This window comes from Salarias fasciatus, chromosome 20 (genome assembly GCF_902148845.1).
Source record: "Salarias fasciatus chromosome 20, fSalaFa1.1, whole genome shotgun sequence".
Classification (NCBI taxonomy): Eukaryota; Metazoa; Chordata; class Actinopteri; order Blenniiformes; family Blenniidae; genus Salarias; species Salarias fasciatus.
The window spans coordinates 26,438,921-26,457,977 of record NC_043764.1 but is presented as its reverse complement, the minus strand read 5'-3'; the positions used below and the strand labels follow the sequence as shown (position 1 = coordinate 26,457,977).

Here is a 19,057-nt window from a genome sequence, read left to right as displayed (position 1 = left end):
TACATTCACACTGCACCACTGGCCTCTCTCAGACACACACACACACACACACACACACACACACACACAGATTAGCAGACATATTCACACAAACAAACCCAAATTCAGTCTGCCTAGATGAGCACGCACGCAGGCCGCCAGCTTGAAAAATGGAACAAACAAACACACACGAGCACACGGCTCCCCCTCGCCTCAACACACCAAATATATAAATATATATGTATATATAAATATATAAATATACATATATATATATATATATATATATATATATATATACACACACCCCCACAGTCTCCCAGAGCTGCATCACACAGCGCCTGGCCGCTCTGCTTCCTGCTTATTTCCCCTCCTACCCCCCCTCACCATCAGCAGCCCCGCTCTGCCTCACACACACACACACACACACACACACACACACACACACACACACACACACAGCACACAGCACACACACACACCCCCTGCTGCCGCACCGCCGGCCCATTATCGATCTCCCGCCTCTCCCCGCGCCACATAAATAATCGACAAGCAATTACCCGCCCACTCCCGCTGCCCCCGGCTTTGTTTGGGAGGCGCAGGGGCCAGCCGTGGGGGGAGAGGAGGGAGGGGGAGCGCGGGGGGGGGGGGGGGGGGGGGGGGGGGGGAAGAGCCGCCGTGCAGGCGTGCAGCTCCACAGTGGTAGCCAAGAGGTTATTGGATCCTTAGTTTAGCCATGTATGTGGAAATCCACACGCAGAGGTGCACTGCAGCACACTGAACCAGCCTAATATGAGCTGGGATCCTGCTGAAGAGGCTGAGAAGAAGAAAAAAAACAACAGGAGAGCGGCGGCGGACTGATGCAAACTGGCAGCTGATTAACTCCTTCAGCTCCTGTGCGCCGTGCGCCGAGCACGTGGGAGTTTTTAATGATGAATAATACTTTCATGGCGAGCGGCGGCGGGGCTGCGGCGGGGGTCTGGAGCGAGCCTGTTCTCTACCTGTCGGTGTAATGTGCGTCCCGGTGCTGTGGCAGGCCCTGCTTGCGTCTCTGGCTGGATGAAGAGGAGCTGCTGCCTGCTGACGGCAGGTGAGCCTCCAGAGCCTGTGGGTTCCTCACGGCGGCGGCCAGCGCCTCGTGGCGAGCACGAAGCAGATCTGAGGAGGGAGCAGACAGAGCGGATGCCATGAAGAATTAATAAGGCGGAGAACGGGGGAGGACAGAGGGGAGATGACGTTAAGCTTCACAGGCAAGAACTCATGTCTGGAGAGAAACCTGAGGAGAGTCAGAACACAATCGAAGTTCACAGCAGGAATGCTGCGATGCCAGTAACCAGAACCGGGACCGACACCGCACCAGGACTCGATAAAACATCCCCGACGGGACCAGGCCAGCTTTACGTCACGTCACGCGTCAGCGGCGTCGCCCGCAGGTGCACAAGAGCGCGCGAGCGACGTCCGCGGTTAAATAAAGGTTAGCGCTCATAATCCCGCTTTAAAGAAAGGGGCATCGCAGCGTCTCTAGTTCACAGCTTTACCGTTGCTGATTGCTGTAAATGTTACGATTTCAGCTGGATGGAAAACAGTAGATGCGAAACATACTTTTAAAAGTTATTTATGTCCCGCAGTGACGGATGTACGGGGGTAAGTATGCAGACAGCTCATAAAAACACCCAATAAATCATTTTAAAGTCCCAAGTCGCCCCACTTCCACATTAGCAGTGGAAATGATGGGTCATGTGTTCGCTGTAATCCCACATTCAGATACCCACATGTACCTCTACACACACCCCGAGATAAACAAAGCCGACGCTCTGGCAGAGGAGTGGGATATTAGGACGCAGCGCTCAACTCCATCTGTCACGCTTTAGGCCCGAGCTGACCAGAAAATTAACGGGGGGGGCGGTAGGGGGGGGATCTCCAACAAAGAACCAGGAGAAATGATGACTTTTTTTAAAGCAAATCACGTCCGGCGTTGTTTTCCTGAGGAATGAGTAACTTCACACGGCGGGCACACAGCTTGCTTTAACCCCTTCCTGCCCCCTCCCTCCATCTCTGCTGCCCTTGCCCTACACCTCCTGCCCTCACCCATCTTTTCTTCCCCCCCCCCCCCCCCCCCTCTCTCTTCCTCTCTCCCTCTTTTCCTCGCAGGAGAAGAAGACTCATCATTATCAGCCAGGCCAGGCCACACCAGGAGACATGGCTTCTAATGAGAGAAAAATCCATCCCGCTCTCTCTCTCTCTCTCTTCCTCTCTCTCTCTCTCTCCCTCCTCCTCGCTCTCCGCCTCAATCTATCCCTCCCCTCCACCCCCCACCCCCCACCCCCAACCCTCCACCACCCTTTTTTTAATTAGACAGATCCCTCGGGAGCTAGGGGCCATTTCCGCCGCCGGTACGGGTGTGATGTGTGTTTCTGTGTGTCTGCGTGATTTAGGTGCTTGCTGTGTGTGTGTGTGTGTGTGTGTGTGTGTGTGTGTGTGTGTGTGTGTGTGTGTGTGTGTGTGTCGGAGCAGTTGAGCGGGCGCCGGAGTGGGGGGGGTGAAGCGACAGATATTAATGCGGCCTAGCTCCGGTGTATCGATCTGTTTGCTGCGCCAGGCCGCAGGGGACTCGGCTGGCGGCAGACAAGGGTGTGTGTGTCTGTGTGTGTGTGTGTGTGTGTGTGTGTGTGTGTGTGTGTGTATGTGTGTGTGTGTGTTGGTGTGGGCGAGGCGGGTGAGGTGGGGGTTGTGAGAGATAAGGGAAGGATCAGAGGGAACTGAAGCCCCAGAGCGTGCATGAACACGAGCGTGCGCGCACACACACACACACACACACACACACACACACACACACACACACACACGGGTTGACCTCTATGAGTTTCCTGTGGTCACAATCCCACCTCACCAATTATTCTGTATGACTGGCTCAGTTAAAGGGCACTTCAGAAATTTTTGGGCATCACACTTCCATAAAGTCTGGGGGACTTTCAAGGAACAGATTTTAAAAGAGCGGTTAAAATCAATGCTGGAGGGGCAAAGACGTCCTGCAGCTGGAAATGAAAGACACCCTAACTTTGGGCATTCAAAGAGTAATCCGTGAGTCCTGAGAGCTCGACATAGAAAACAGGCACAGTGGGAAAACATCATTTCACAAAACGTGCACGGCATTGAGACGGGATCGAGATAAAAATGAACAGAACTGGCTTGATGACTCACGAGGTTAGAAAAGTCTCCAGCAATGCAGGAAAATGAACCACCGAAGGACCCCCGCATGTTTTCCACTTGGCTGGTCTTCTGCCATTAAAATCTGCATGCGCCTCCTTTCTAGTCAACATGTTAATTCTTGTTTAGTCAGGCTCAGGTCAGTTTTACGTTTTTCTTTCAGAAAAGTTTTGTGTTTATGTGGCAACGTTTCGTCCATTTCTACAGAAACGATGTAGTTAGCATGTTGGGCTACTAGCTGGAGAATGAAACCACACACACACATGCTGCAGAGAACAAAACGCTATAAACATTATAATTGGAGAGAACACAGAAAGGTGACTGTCGACTCTAAAACTACCAAATCCAGGAGATCATGGACTGGGGGCCATGACAGTCGGAGTTGGAGCATTTTTAAAAAGTTGCGTTTTCACCCGTTTCCACAATTACAGAGGGTGAGGTTTCCACCTCGCTCCGTTTTCCAAAAGTTGCGTTTTCAGTGGCTCCGAGCACCGTCGTCATAGAAACAGACCCCCACAACCCATCAGAAGTTTTCTGCTATCACTTGAAAATTCGACTCTGTTGAAACCTCGTGGCGTAAACCATGCCTTAAACTGAGCGTGTGGTCGTCTGAATCCGGACAAAGCCATATTTGCAAGTGTCTTCATTTGTCCTGATCGTGTATCTGATATTTCTTGAATCCCTCTTCGCTCTGAATCCCGTCCATCCTTCAAGCTGCAACAGCGGCTTCGTGTTTTGCTCTCTCCCTCCCTCTGCAATTCTCTTTCATGTGAACTGAGAGGAGCAAGGTCACCTGGGGCTCTACCCTTCCGTGTGTGTGTGTGTGTGTGTGTGTGTGTGTGTGTGTGGAGGAGGTATTTGGATTCAGAGTCCCCCCCCCAAAAAAACTCTTGTCTCGTGCTGCAGCTGCAGGAACACAAGGGGAGAGTCTGCCTGACTACAAATTAGAGTCCTAATTGAGGACACAAAAACAACGCCACGCACACACACACACACACACACGCGCGCGTGCACACACTCGTGCACGTGCGAACAGCTTTTTGCATGAGTTATTTTAGAAAGTCCCAGTTTGCCGCTCGGACCCGTTTCCCCCTGATCCGTCTTTTGTGCCATCCCATTTTTCTCCCCGCCATCGTTCCTGGAGTCGGGCCTAAATCCCCTCTGTTAAGCCGGGCTTTCCTCGGCGCGAGAATGCCGGGGAGCGCCGCGCTGATACGGCTTGGCCAGCCTCGTGATGGATTTGGCGGACTGGCAGGTACACAAAAGCGAACGTCCGTCCGCCGAAACACACCAGAAAATTAAGCATCTTTTCAGGAAGGAGCAGTTAGCCGCTATCGCCAGCTTACTTAGCGGGGAATATACGGCGAATCCGCCACACTGAACGTCTTTGTCCTTCAGCCAATCATGTGCTTGAGTTTTTTCTTTTTTTTGTGTGTGTGTTAAATAGGAGCTGTGTACAGCTCTGTGTTTGAATGCATACTGAACTACAGGAGACAAAACCGAAGAGCAAGCCCTCCATCCTACCCCTCCTCTCACTTTCATCTGGATTTCTACCCCCACCTCTCATTTTCTTTTCTTTCCCTCACTACTCCTTTCATCATAAGACGAGGGAGGGAAAGCCCTCCTGGCCATTTCCACACCCTCCACCTCCACCCCAGCCCCCTGCTCCTTTTCCCCAACTCTTCTTTTGCCCGTCAGGTCCGGAGAGAGCCTCTTAAACAACACCTTGCACCTACACATTCACTCACACACACACACACACACACGCACGCACGCCTGAACGCAGAGTTCCTCTTCACCCCCACCTCTTTCACGCGCACACACACACACACTTTCATTTTCTGTGCCCTGCACTTCAAACACATGAAAGGATGCTCTGCGGGGACCAAGGCTAAAGGGAGAGTTGGCGGTAAGGAAAAGGAGGAGGAAGCCGGGAAGGGGAATAAAAGCGAGATTGAGAGGGAGATGTATAGAAGAGTTGAGGGGCCCTATGAGGGGAGGGGAGGGGGGGGGCGGGGGTCACAGGGGCCCCATCAGAGACCAGGTCAATGTCAAGGGGCTCTCGCTGAAGTGCTTCAGCCTCTCAGGAGACAGAGGAGCCGTCCCTCCGTCCCGCCGGAGACTGAGGGCGTCTGAGTGTCAGTTTCTTAACGAGCTCCACCTGTTAATTGGAGGAAAGGAGGATATGGTGCTGCTGAACCCCCGTCCTGTAAATAAACTTGGAACCAGCTAGCTGATCGAGGAGGGAGGCTGGCAGGCGTCAGGGAGGAAACCCCGGCGGCGGCTCTGAGGCCCGGCTTACACCACGGTCCAAGTCAAAAAGCATCATTTTCTCACTTGCGTTTCAGGAAAGCTTTGCGTTTACACAGCGGTGTTTTGGCGCTGTTGTTTGTTTTAGAAACCACGCATATATCTGAGATGAGCATAGACGCTTAACTTTTCACCGTGGCTGTGGTGCACATGCGTACCAGCAACTTTTCAGAAAACTCTTCCCCCGTTTCCACATAAACGGAGTCAGAGCATCACGAAAAAATTCCATTCGGTGAGCCGTTTTCAAAAAGTTTTTGGTGACTCCGACCGCCGTTCTTGTGTAAACGGACACCCAAAAAGTAACAAAAGTTTGCATTTTCACTTGAAACAGAACCTCAGACCACCCACAGGATCTCACAGACCCCCTCATCTCTGTCCTCTCCCCTCTTTGACCGTTATCCGTCTCTACCGCCGCATCCTCCTTCTGCTCGTGTGCCGAATGAAGGACAGCACCGAAACAATCAAACCATCGGAAAGGTGGACGTGAAGAAACACCAACGGATCTTCTGAGAGCGGCAGCCAGTGATCAGACTGAGCCCCCGGCCATAAAACTCCCACAATGCACCAGCGTTTTGCCTCTAACGCCTTCAAGACACAAGTAAAAGGCAATTAAATGCATTTATAGGCTTCGCCCTCTAGATTTGCAGCCAGCAATTAAAAATCATTACTAATCAAATAAAAATAAAAGAAGCTCAAACTACAATTCAGCCTGAGCATCGATTGGATTTATGCTACTGTGAAAGAGCTCATAAAGATCGGCGGGACTTAATGTGGGATTCTTTAGAAAAATGTGAGAAAAAGGTTAACATTTAATGGCAGGAACAGCGAGCAGGCAACTTATAAAACCCCGACCAGGCAACTTTTCTCATTTTCTCTGTGTGCCGAAAAAGAGCGAGCGAGCGACACACAGCTGGTTTTCCCGGGCGTCGGGAGATTCAGAGGGCTGGCAGGCGGCCAATCACGGCTCCCGGATCAATCACAGCGTTGACGCATGAGACGGTTTGTGGGTGCAGTTAACAGCCAAGTGTCCGGGTGGTCAGGAATCACCCTGAGTGACGCGCCGACGCCGGCCGGGCCAAAACGCCGCAAATGGGAGTGTCAGCTCCCTCCACGGCTGGCGTTTCTACACAGGCAGCGGCGGGGGCACACCTTGAGCGGCGCCGCGCCGCACCTCAGGGTTACAAAGCAGCGCGGCGCCTCAGCGACGCCGAAGGAAGAACGTCTGCAAAGGAAGCTGCTTCAAGTTTGAAGTGAATCTCGAGTTACTTCAAGATAACTCTGAGGTTACTTGAGGAAGAGTGTGTGTAGATTTCTCTTCAGCTGGGAAAGTTAGAATGAAAAAAAAAACTGCAGTTTTTAAGTTGCGGGTGGAAATACCAGAGAGGACACGAAGCTCTGGACCGTTTTGTGCTTTGGTTTACGTGACAACGGTGCTCTGCTGGAATGGTAGCAACAAAATTGTAGAACTTCAACCAAGTGAGAGTGCCCAGGTGAGTGGGACTGCGTGGTCGGGTGGCGGTACTGACCGTGTCCTTGCAGCCCCATGCTGCTGGCCAGCTGGTAGAGGCGCTGCTGCTGCTCCTCGTAGGACCCCGGCTCGCTGAGCGCGGACATCATGCGGCGGTAATGCTCCTCGGGGCTCATGTGGCTGCCGCCCGCCTCCACCTCCGGGCTCTGGGAGTTTTCTGAAGGGACCAGGGTGACATTTATCAGTAACTGTCATCGTCAAGCTCCGCCAGCAATGAATATTTAATACCTCTAAGAACTTCCTATTACCTCAGTGTCGCTGCAATATTTTTAGCATATACTTAGGAAGCTAAAAGTCTGCATCGTGGATACTGGTGGTTAATGGACGTCCGCCGGACAACAAAGTAGATTATTTGGACCACTCTGCGTTCCCTGAGGGATGGCTGTGTTTGTGGCTTTCTGAAGGACGCTGATCCAGCTTTTCCCTCCAAACCATCAAACCCGTCAGCTCCACCTCCTCCTCGCCGCAGAGCAGAGCCCACCACCGTCTGTTCGTCCCCCATTTCCCTCTGCTAATAACACTCATCCCAGCCATGATATACTTTTTAGATGGACTCTTACATGAAGCTTCTAATCAAATTTGCAGTTTGCTGAATAGTCAGACAGGCATCTGAAGATATTAATTGGCAAAACATTAAAACCTTCCACAGCAGTCTATGAACCAAAGAGACACAAATAGAATCCAGTCCAGTATCGCAGTGACTCTGAGGGCCCGTTCAGAGGTCGGTTTCCTCCATGATGATTCCTCAGGTAGAACTTGTGCTGTTGTTGTTGTTGTTTTTTCATGATTATCACTCTTTCTGACATTTCCCTTTTCTTGGAACATCGGCCGGTTGACTGATGGACTGGAAGCATCTACACATACAGCCATGCATTGTTAATGCTGTGAGCCTGACCCCCTCCTGAACTCACCAGCTATCCGACACAAAGCTCAGCAGCATCCGCGCAAACGGCGCAAGGTCACGAGTGGAGATGTTTTCCAGTGTTTTATTTGGACTGTTTATAATGGAGGGTGTTAAATAAGAAAAACAACAACAACAAAAAACAGCTCATAAGTGGAAAAAAAAACTGAAAAACACAGCCTCTGTGTGTGTGTGTGTGTGTGTGTGTGTGTGTGTGTGTGTGTGTGTGTGTGTGTGTGTGTGTGTGCGCAGTCGCCCTCTGAAGACGATGCAGTGTGCGATATCTATCCGGCTGTCAGTCGCCATACTTAATCTCTCTCGCTGACCTCCCTCCTCCCCCTCTCTGTCAATAGTAACATGATCTAAGGTAAAGGTGGCGGGGGAGACGGGGAGGCGGGCCGGGAGTCAGAGGAGGGAGACAGAGGATGAAGAGGAGGAGGAGGAGGGGTGAAGCGGAGGAAAGCAGGGGTTATTTTTACCACCCTCCTCCTCCTCCTCCTCCTTATTGAAACCTGAGTCTGGCCCCGGGCAGGCGAGCAGGAGTGGCGCTGGGGAGCGGAGGTGGGGTGGAGGAGGTGGGGAGGGAGGAAGCCAACGCACAAGCATCTCTGTCTCCACAGCCAAGCTCCAGCTAATCCACCACAGGTCCTCGCGTCTGCGTGTGTGTGTGTGTGTGTGTGTCTGTGTGTGTGTGTGCAACCAGTCTGTGCCTGTCTAAAGTTTTCCTGCTCTCTAAACACAGCAGGGGGTGCCGACTTTGCAACCGAAAGAAAAACAGACATCATTTACACAGCGGCATCCAATCTCTCTGGCTCCATCCAAGCGCCAACCCCTCTCAGCCTCTCTCGCTTCCTCCGCTTCTCCACCTGCATTAGTCATTAAAGGATCGTGTGTGTCGCCAGACGCGGAGGCAAAGAAGATGTGACCCGCTCCGGCGAGCGCGCACACACACACACACACACACACACACACACACATGCAGGTGCCGAGTCAGGCTTTGGGTGTGGACAGAGCTCAAGGTTAAGACGGGGGATCAGCACTGTTTTGAAAAGGCTTAAATGCACTTCTGTGGACAGCGGGCTGTATACACACACACACACACTCACACGCACGGTTTTCTTTTTCTGACTTTCTTGTGTGGATGTACAGCTAGAAAAGAATATGTGTGACACATCGATGAGGTCTGTTTGATTTAAAAAGCTGGAAACCCGATCACACACACTCAGAGAAAACACAACGCCAAAATCAAGACACACAAGCCCCGTTTGCCTTAAAAGGAAGCCGAGCCAGAGTACACAAACACACACACACACACACACACACACACACACACACACACACACACACACACACACACACACACACACACACACACACACACGCTTCTCTCTCCACCAATAACAAACCCATGCATCTTTCAGGAGTGAGACGGTAATGGCTACGAATGAGTGCTTCTATACACACAGAAAGAGGAAGAGGCTCCAGGCAGGGCTGCTCCGGGTTAAAGGTCACAGAGTGGGCAGAGGTCACAAGACAGCTCCACCCAAATAAAGCCCAGCTTACACGACAACTCACAATCTCAACGTTTCAGGCTTTATTCGTCCAATTAACAGTGTGTGTGTGTGTGTGTGTGTGTGTGTGTGTGTGTGTGTGTGTGTGCAGAGCTGGGGCTTTGACGTGTGGTGAGCTGCCCTTGGTTTTCCTGCTGTATAATGCATCAGTCAGGAAGTTTTCCTCAGGAGTCCAGAGGGACAGACTCGCCGGCGGTGCCGGCTCCACGCCGGGCGCCCGGTTTCACACCACACCAGGGAGATATGAATAATAGAGGACAGCGACCGGAATGCAGCTCTTACAGAGGAGCACTGTCTTCCAAGGTGTGTCTGGTCAAGGTCTGTCATCTATACACTTCTAATTTTATTCACACAGCAAGAGGAAAGCTGGAATGATCACAGCATCATAGGCTCTCACACATACAAATATATGTATATATATATATATATATATATATATATATATGTTTGTGTGTGTGTGTGTGTGTGTGTGTGTGTGTGTGTGTGTGTGTGTGTGTGCGTACAGAAAATGGTAGTTTCAGAGTTAATTTACCGTAACAATAACCCTAATTGGTCATCCGTTCATATGAATGTCGGTGTACTCATCATTGTTAATGTTTATCGCGTACTGTTCTCTGCATTTGTGTGTGGTTTTACTACAAAAACCAACAGCGGCTCCCCCTAGTGGCCCAACATAAAAATCGTAACTCTGCCGTTTTCCTGTTTTCCATTGTTTTCAAAACGTTGTCGTGTAAACGTAAAACTTTAAACTTGAAAACAGTTGTGTGATATTCAGCACGGATGGTTTTATTTTGGTCTCGTTTGGCTACTGATTGAACGATTGAGTGTATAAAAATGACGGAACTGGACGTCGCTGTGAGGTGTCCACATCTTACTTCATGTTATTTGTGACTCCAGAGTCATGTGATCAAACTTCCTCGGAAAAAGTCAAGAGGTAAAGAAAACGGAGGCACCACGTCGAATGAAAACAGATCCTAAACTCATATCTATGATGGAGGAGCATAAAAATCCCCGATGTTTGTGTGTACCGCTGAGGGTGAGAGCTGGAATGAAAGTATCTCCTGCAGGATGTGATCCACTGAAACTGTCTCTGATGTGTTTCTGTCGCTCCTCTGCGCTTCCTTTCTGTTTCAAGCTGTTTTCCTTCCCCCATAGGAAGTGTGTGTTGCAGAGATTTGGGCCGTGTGCATCGGCTGCTCGGCGGGAGTCTGCAACCTGCAGTTACCCATAACGCCGCTCTCTGCGTGAGGCTGCACAGACTCCCGCGCACGTCGTTGGAAAATGCATAATTTGGCCGGCAAACCAGAAACAGCGCGGCCTCATTTGTCCTTCTTCTCTGCTCGCGAACTTAAAAAGTGCTTGGTTCTGTCCTCCCTGCGATCAAACGCGCAGATGCGCCGGGCAGTCTTACCTTTGGGGGAAACGCTGCGTGACTTCTTGCTGTCGGAGGGACACTCGCTGCTGCTGTTGGGAGAGAAGCTTCTCCTCTTGCCTAGAAGGTCATCTGTACACACACAGAGAGGGAAGAAGAAGTCAGGCAAGACACCAAAGAGAAGGCCTGGAACTGCTGCTCTGCTCTCCGCGGACGTGTCTACATGGCAGCTGCTTCAGAAAATGTGAGAGAAACAAAGCCAAAGAGGAAAAAAAGTGATAGGTGGGGGGAAAAAAAAAAACAGAGAGAAACAACGAGCAAAGCGAGCCACGGGCATCTGGAGATGTGCCTGTTCTGACGGATGAGAAGGGCCCACACTGCCGGAGATGACAGATCTGCCCAGATTATTCACGTGTGTGTTTGTGTCTTTGAGGCTGAGGAGGAGGGGGGACGTCTCCCACTGTCTTCACCGCTGTCTCCTTCCAGCACTCTGTCCTCAAGTGTTATCACCGCTCCTCCTTCTCCTTTTTCCAGATGTTCGGAGAGCCTCTCAGCTGCTGGAGGAACTCCTCTCATCCCCCATTATGTCTCTATCTCCTCTTTATTTTTAGTCTTTGTGGACCCGTCTTGTGCCGTCCTCCCCTCATAAACACTCATGTCTCATTTCTCCATCTGTTTCCTCCTCGTCCAGGTGTGCTTGGAGTAGGGATGCACCGATAGTGATACCAGTACCGGGTCGGAGACTCGTAAAAGCTCCCCGATACGACCCCGTGAGCATTACATGACGTCAAGCGTCGGTAACGACGCCTGCAGGTACGCAAGCGAGCATGAGTGATGACCGTTCATGGAGACCGTTTCATATTCATGAGAATGACAAAAGTAAGGCAGACTGTAAATTATGTTCTGCCAAAATATAATAAGAGGAGGAGAAAGATATTTGGTACAACACCAGAAACCTAATCACAAGAGACCTCTGGACCGCCAGAGTTAAGTCCTGTCCACATGAGCCAAAATGATCTTTTTTCTCCAACTTAGTATTTCCCGTCCGCATGGCAACAGTCAAAACGATGTTGTACATATGCCAGGCCTATAGGTGGCACTGCAACTCTGCCACAGAATTACAACAGAAATGGAGAAGAAGACAAGGTTGTAAACAAACACAAATATGAAAACAAATAACATCTGCAGCATGGAGTCGGCCATCGCTGTTGTTCAGTGACGTCACGGAGGGTCAGGATCCAGGAGGATCCGTGCTACAGGCCTCACACAGCAGCCATGCTACATGCTAAACACAACTCAAGGCTGACTCATTACCAGCGAGCTCGGTCCCTGGGTCTACAGTACACACAGATCAGTGTGTAAATAGACGCTAATCGTACTGTGGACACAGTTGTGTACTGGAGCCTTGGAGGCTGTTGGAGGCGACGTAGCGGCGATGCGGCGGCTGCGTGGAGGTGCTGCGTGGCAGCGCACCGCCTTTTCTCATTGTTTACATATCGAGTATGAATTAGGCTGTATGGCAGTGAACAGGAACCCCTATCGGTCCTCGGAATCAGGGAGAAGCTAAAGGTTAGAACTCGTACTCTTCCTTTGAAAAAAGTACTATCTGTGCATTGAACCCCATCAGGACACCTTCCTCCTCCTCCTCCTCCTCCTTCCTGTTTACCTCCAACCCCAGCACCAAAGAGGAGCATCCAGTATACGATTACAGCCCCCCCCCCCTCCATCCTCCACCCCCCCCCCCCTCCTCTTCCCCTCCCCTCTCATCTCTCTCTTCCTCTCCCCCCTCCGCCTCCCCCCAAACACACCTCAAATCAATACAGGCCTAATCAGCGAGGGAGGGGATGCAGAGCACATCGCACGCAGCGCCGGCAGGAAGGAAGGAGCCGTTTGTCACCGCTCGCTCGCTCTGTCTCTCTCTCTCTCTCTCTCTCTCTCTCTCTCTCTCTCTCTCTCTATTTCTATCTCATGCACCTCTGATTTTTCTCCGACTCTGTTCCTTCCTCCACATAGACAGCAAAGCCACAGTAGCAACCGCTTCCCTTCTTTTTTACTCACTTCCCCGTGCATATTTTTAGGGATGGAGGGGGGGAGTGTGCTGTTTTATTTTTTTCTCCCTCAAGGAGAAAGGTTCCCTTCTCTCTCTCTGCCTCTCTTTTTCAACCAAGCAATTTTTCATCATTTGCACAGAGCGTGCAAACATCACCAAGAAACAATGTGGAGAATTCTTTTTTTTTTTTTTTTTTTTTTTTTTTTTTTTTTAAGCAGCAACGTGATTTTGTTGCAATCCCCCCCGAGCAGACCGGTGCTTTCTGCCATGTGTCCACCTCTTCTGTTTCCTTCGTGATGATCAGTTATCAACACAGGAGTGCAGTCGAAGAGGAGTCTGACCTTTAACCTTTAACCTACTACCCCAAACTCCTGTCCCTCTCTCTCTCTCTCTCTCTCTCTCTCTCTCCCCGTAACAAGACGGAGAGACGACGACAGGTCTCTGAGGATTCTGCCGCGCTGCCGGAGAGGCCTCAGCGTTGATGAGAGGAGCCGGTACGGAGGGGAGCGAGGGGAGGAGGCTCGCTAATGATCGGCTGTTTGATGTTTCCTCTCAGGTCCTGAGGAGATCCACTCCTTATACCATCCCAAAGAAACAGCAGGGGGGAAGGGAGGAGCGCTAATGGACAAGTGCGTGCTCGCACACCCAAACGCCTTTGACAATTTCTACTTTCTCACTCATTCTGTTTTCCTTCTAATTTCCAAATCACGTTCACCGCATCTCTTTCAAAATAAAACCCGAAGGTCTCCATCTATCCTATTAGTGAAGTATTAACAAAGAGACCGAGAACCCCCATTAGTTAAACCCCCTCTTCTGCCAAACACACACACACACACAGCCTCTCATGATCAAACACACACACTTGAGTCATCTCTTGAGCCGACCTCACTCAAGACGCCGCGTCTCCTGAGCGAGTGCCCGAGGGCCAGAGATTTGAGGGCGGAAAGCTTTTAAAGCCAATTAAATGGGGCTTCTTAAAGCAGCGGCGCTCCCTTTTAATGCCGAACCCTGAGCTCTGCTAGCATCCACACTAACCCTTTTACTCCCACTAACACGGCTCGCAGCGCCGCCTGGAAACCTCGCCACCTGCTTGTTAATATTGCGAGGGAATTAGCGGTCGTGGAGTCTGGAGTTTTTATTTTTGGATAAGCAGCCTGTGATTTTAACTGTCAAAATTAGGTGCAAATAGATGGTACGATGCATGCTACCGGTTAGGATAACTTTTTTTTTTCGTTTTTTTTTTTTATTTTTTTTTTTTTCTGAGAGCCGGAACAAACCAGGCTCTAGTCTCTTCCTGTTTGCTGGTTAACCTCCTGCTTATCTGCCGCTTCTCCCACTGAGAGAAAAGATGGATGAGAACTGAGGGACGGCGAGAGAAAGAGGAAACAGCAGGACTTAAACCACTTCTCTTTCATGTGACACCGCCGGGGCGAAGCATCAGGGAGATGCTAACCACCACCGCCATCACCCCCCCCCCCCCCCCACCCCCCACCTCCTGCTTTCTGATTTCCTGCTCTCCCTCAAACTTCAGTCCTCCTCCTCTCCTCGCTCCATGCCATGGAGCGCGTTGACAGCTCAGACAGCCAGACTCCTTAATTCCTCTCTTACTCCGTTAATCTGTCATCTTTATCAGGCCGGGGAGGGGGTGGGTGGGGGCGCAGCGTGGAGAGCGCGGCCGGGGGGGGGGGAGGCGGTGCTGAGGGGGGAGGGTGGGGTGACAGGCGGGGACGTGGGGTGGGCCGCCAGCCGCAGCCCCCCGATCAATCTCCACATTACAGCTGACAGAATGGTGCTAATAACTTATTGATCCCCCTTCGTGCGCCGGGGCCTCCGCCGGCCCTGAAAGCCCCGCCATTGATTGGCTTACGGGCCGATGCAGCTGGGAGAGGCAGGCGGGGGGGGGAGGCGGCGGCGGCGGCGGCGGCAGCAGGGGGGGGAGTCGGGGCAAGAGGCGCCTCTGATCTCGCTGGGAGGAGGACGTACCGCCGCCGACATGTGCAAAGCTGCATCTGGTGCCACATAAACCACTCCTCTGCACTGCTCTTTTCCACCAGATGGGCCCAAACAGGAAGAACCGGAGAGACTCTGACGCCTCGCTCTAACTGGACGAGAACTGAGCCTCCGAGCAGCTGGCAGGCACGCCTCCTCTGGAGCACAGCCCCTTCTTCCGGTGAAATCACAAGCACAACAACTGACGTCTCCATTTATTTCCCATAAATCCTGGCCTGTGACAGGTAATCACTTTGTCTCGACAGTAATCAGATTACCATCTCTACCTTTAGGTGTCAGTATCTCTGAGCTTTCTGTGAAAACTGAAACCTAGCGGAGCTTTTCCGATCAGCCTGAGGCGCCGTTTTCACCACGTTTCTCATGAAAACAAGAAGCGATTCGCAGGTATTTTTAAAACGATGTTCGTTTATCTGAAACTGGCAGAACTGCTGCAAAACTGTAATTTTCATGTTTGGCCACTAGTGGGTGCTGTTTTTTGTTTTTGTAATGAATTTATAACACATATAAACACAAAACTTTTCTGAAACTTAGCTGGTGTGCGCTTCCTTTTTAATCTGCGGCAGAATTACTCTTTTTAATAATCAGGGTATTTTAAAATATTTATCACTCCCATTTTGCTGCTGCAATAAAAAAAACTAATATCAGCACAAATCCTGGGATGTTTACTTGAATGTTCATATATTATTATAATTCTAATCATGCAGCGACCAGCTGGCGATACTTCGACGGCGATCCTTGCACAAGCGAAGGTCTGGCAGTAACACGTTGGGCTGCACGTTCACACGCGAGCAAACATCTCAGAGCAGGCCCTGAAAACCACACACGGGAAGGTGCGCATGCACAAACACACACAAAAATGTGCTCCAGCCCCAAACCGCCGCTACAGCCCCCCCCCCCCCCCCCCCCCCCCCCCCCCCCCCCCCCCCCCCAGCCCCCCTCCACCCTCCTCCAACCGCACACACGCCGGCAGACTGAGACTGCCTCTGGGAGTCTGAGTGGAGGCAGCGGAGGAGCGGCGGCCCAAAAACACCTTATCTGCCTGTTTGAGTCTCCGGTCTGACCGCAGAGCCACGGTTTACAGTCTCCACAGGCAGCCAGACTCTCAGCGTCGGCGCCCCTGCCCCCCTCGCTCGGCTTCCCCCCCCCCCCCCCTCCTCCGCCTCTCACAGAGCCGCTGAATAGCCAGTGGCTGGGGACTGAGGGAGGGAGGAGGGATGGAGGGAGGGAGGGAGGAGGGAGGGAGGCAGCCCTCCTGTCTGTCCCTCAGATTTAATTAACGGCCCACTCCGGCGCAGAGACGACCAGGCAGGCCTGCTTCCCTTTCCTCCTGACCCACGCACACACATGCACGCCGAGCCGGCCGCCGCCATGGCTGCCGCTCGCCCTCCCCTGATAGCGCCGCCGCGCTCATTCATCTCTCTTCCTTCTGTCTCTGTGCTTTCCAAACGTCTCTCCCATCGCCGCCTCTCCGTTTCTTGTTGTTGCAGACTTTTCCTTCCTCTTTCGCTGAACCTCGCCCCCCCCCTCACCCCCTCCTCATTTCATTGGGGGATGTCAAACACTTTTGGAGGATAAGTCAAATAGAGGAGCTGCCTGACGGAACAGAGTAAACACAATATCATGGCTGCGTTTACCGTCTCATCCATGGCAAAGTCAAATAATCCACTGCTCCAAAACTTCACCCACCTCAGTATTTGGACGCAATTTTCAACCTGTGTTGATTTTGCGTAGGCACGCGGCTGCATAACGACGTGTTATTTGTGTGTAATTGTGTGTTTGTGTGTGTGTGTGTGTGTGTGTGTGTGTGTAATTTCACTGGCAGACAGAATTAAAGCCAGTGGCTGATCGGATTGGACTTGTTTACAGACGCGAAGCGAGCCGCTTAGGCAGCCTGTTAAATCTCCCTTTAATGCTCAAACGGACAGATTTTAGGGTCTCGGACCCCCTATTGCGTAGGCAACACTGCGCCCCCCCCACCCCCCTTCCTCCGTCCCCCTTTTGTCTCCCCCCCATTAGGAAGGCAGTGGAGGCCTCTGGTTTCTCCATTGAGTTTAGCAGCTGATTAGGCCGCTTTACGGGGGGATATCTGTCTCAAACTGGGGTCTAAGACACTGACAGAGCGGGCGGCCGCACAATCTAATACCCTCCACCTTCCGCCCACCCTACCTGATATCACCAGCACCGTATGGACAATTAATCTGGCAGACAGTGGAGATGAGCGCCCGGCAGCGGGGTGTGGAGGTGTCGGGTCTGAGGTGATTATGCCACTCGCTGTGCCTCTGGCTAGCGGGATAAGAAAGGAGAGGGTCGAACTCCGGGCAACAGAGAAGCACAGGTATGGTCTTTACTGATAAAAAGCCTCCTCGCTCTTTAATTAAGGCTAAATGGGTTTATCTATTTATTTATTTATTTACTACAGAGGGTTTGGACTGTCTAATAGATGTTAGGGTGATCAATTAAGAAAAGAAAAAAAAACCTTTATTAATAATCTCTAAGATGTAAAAAGAACTGTGGTTAAATCACGTCAAAACAAAGAGAACCGAAGCTCTCGTTTTCCAGCGAAAAGTTAGAATCAACGCTAGCGTGCCTTGCTGTTATCCAGCAATCTGATCAGTTCTAAGCGGCGGCCGTGTTCCAGCCATATGTCTTTGATGGCTGCGTAATATCCGAACACCGGCGACTTGACAAATGACTGTGATTAAATGCAGTCTGTGTTTTGTGTGTAAGCTGTAAGAAAAGCTCCGAGCTTAGCCACATGCACACCGTGGCTCCTCTGCTCACATGAAATTGGATTAATGGCAAACAAAGCTATTTATTCAGAGGTAATTTAAAACAGGGGGTTTAACAACAAAAAAAAAAAAATCCTGGAGAGCGGCAGAGAAGGTGGGAAGAACATTAAGTAATCATCTAGAGAGCGACCTTTAGGAATGAGTAATAGGCTTAAGGTAAACTCCCCCCAATCACACAAATTAGAGTAAATTAAATGGTTAATGGGACGTTTACGAATGTTGCGGGAGACGTAAAGACGGATACACGATGAGTGGAGAGGAGGGCAGGACGAAGCCTTCATCCAACACTTCCTACCTGAGTGTCCGGAGCCGGTGCTGAGGTCTGAGGCGGACTGGCCCTCGGGCATGCCGTGCTGTCTGGTGTGGTGCAGGTTGGAGATAATTGTAGAGAGGTCACTATCGCGACTGCAACACAAACAGGAAGAGAGAGGACGCTTAACGACAAGGCAGCCACAAACAAACTTAATGCCACCGTGTCAATCTGAACCGGGACGGGCTTCTTCATCCACGCAGGACTCACCGCAGAGATCCTCCGTCCAGACACACATGTCCTCCAGGAAACACACACACCTTCACACACACACACACAGCAGCTCCGAGTGTCCGTCCTGTGGACGGGCGTAATGCACTCTGACAGACTACCCGATCCAGCACTTTTGGGTCTCATCCCCGCTCATCTGCCACACTAAGATGTATTAATCAACATATTCACAACCTGTAAGTAGTTTAGCAGCTTAAAACCCGATTAAGGCTCTTTTTTAACTTTGGATGCGAACACAGGTGAATATGTGATAACACAGATGAAGAATGTCGACGATAGAATCGCTCTGACCTCCAAGACTGATCACTGTAAACAACTGCAGATGAAGATCTGTGGGGAATTTAAATGGGCGTCTATAATACTGTGAATAGGATGGTACACAGGAGCATGAGGGTGTGTGTGTGTGTGTATATATAGATTTTCTTTTGTATATATCTGTATTGTGCATTTTTGTGTTGACATGTCTGGAATTAATTAATAAAAAAATATAAAAAGGTTTTTTTTTAACGTAAGGTTCATATGAAAAAGAAAGGATCAGTTCTGGGCGGTGGAGGGTGAGAAAAGGTGAGCTTCAGGTCGTCTCTTTTCTACCAGGATGTCCTTAACCGAAAGAAAAAAGAAAAAAGAAAAAAACACACAGAAGTCTGTGAAGCAGCCTGTCCTGCCCTTCAGCGCCCAGAGGAGGAGGAGGAGGGCTGACAGATTAGGCCCAGATTTGGACGGAGCCGCTCTGTCCTTCCAAATTCCCGGCTCTGAACTCCCCTCGCGCCAGCGGACCCACACAACTGTGTCAGGGAGG

At 51.0% G+C, this 19,057-nt stretch overlaps 1 protein-coding gene across 2 annotated transcripts in view; it reads right to left on the bottom strand.

Moving 5' to 3' along the window:
* samd11 (sterile alpha motif domain containing 11) overlaps positions 1-19,057 on the bottom strand; it is a 70,054-nt gene that overhangs the window by 10,295 nt on the left and 40,702 nt on the right. For both annotated transcript variants that reach the window (XM_030118384.1, XM_030118383.1), the window contains 4 exons: positions 18,013-18,122; positions 10,908-11,000; positions 7,023-7,181; positions 981-1,137 (listed from right to left, as the gene is read on the bottom strand). In XM_030118384.1, the coding sequence (XP_029974244.1) occupies positions 981-1,137; positions 7,023-7,181; positions 10,908-11,000; positions 18,013-18,122 (519 nt within the window). The remainder of the gene's footprint in view (positions 1-980; positions 1,138-7,022; positions 7,182-10,907; positions 11,001-18,012; positions 18,123-19,057) is intronic.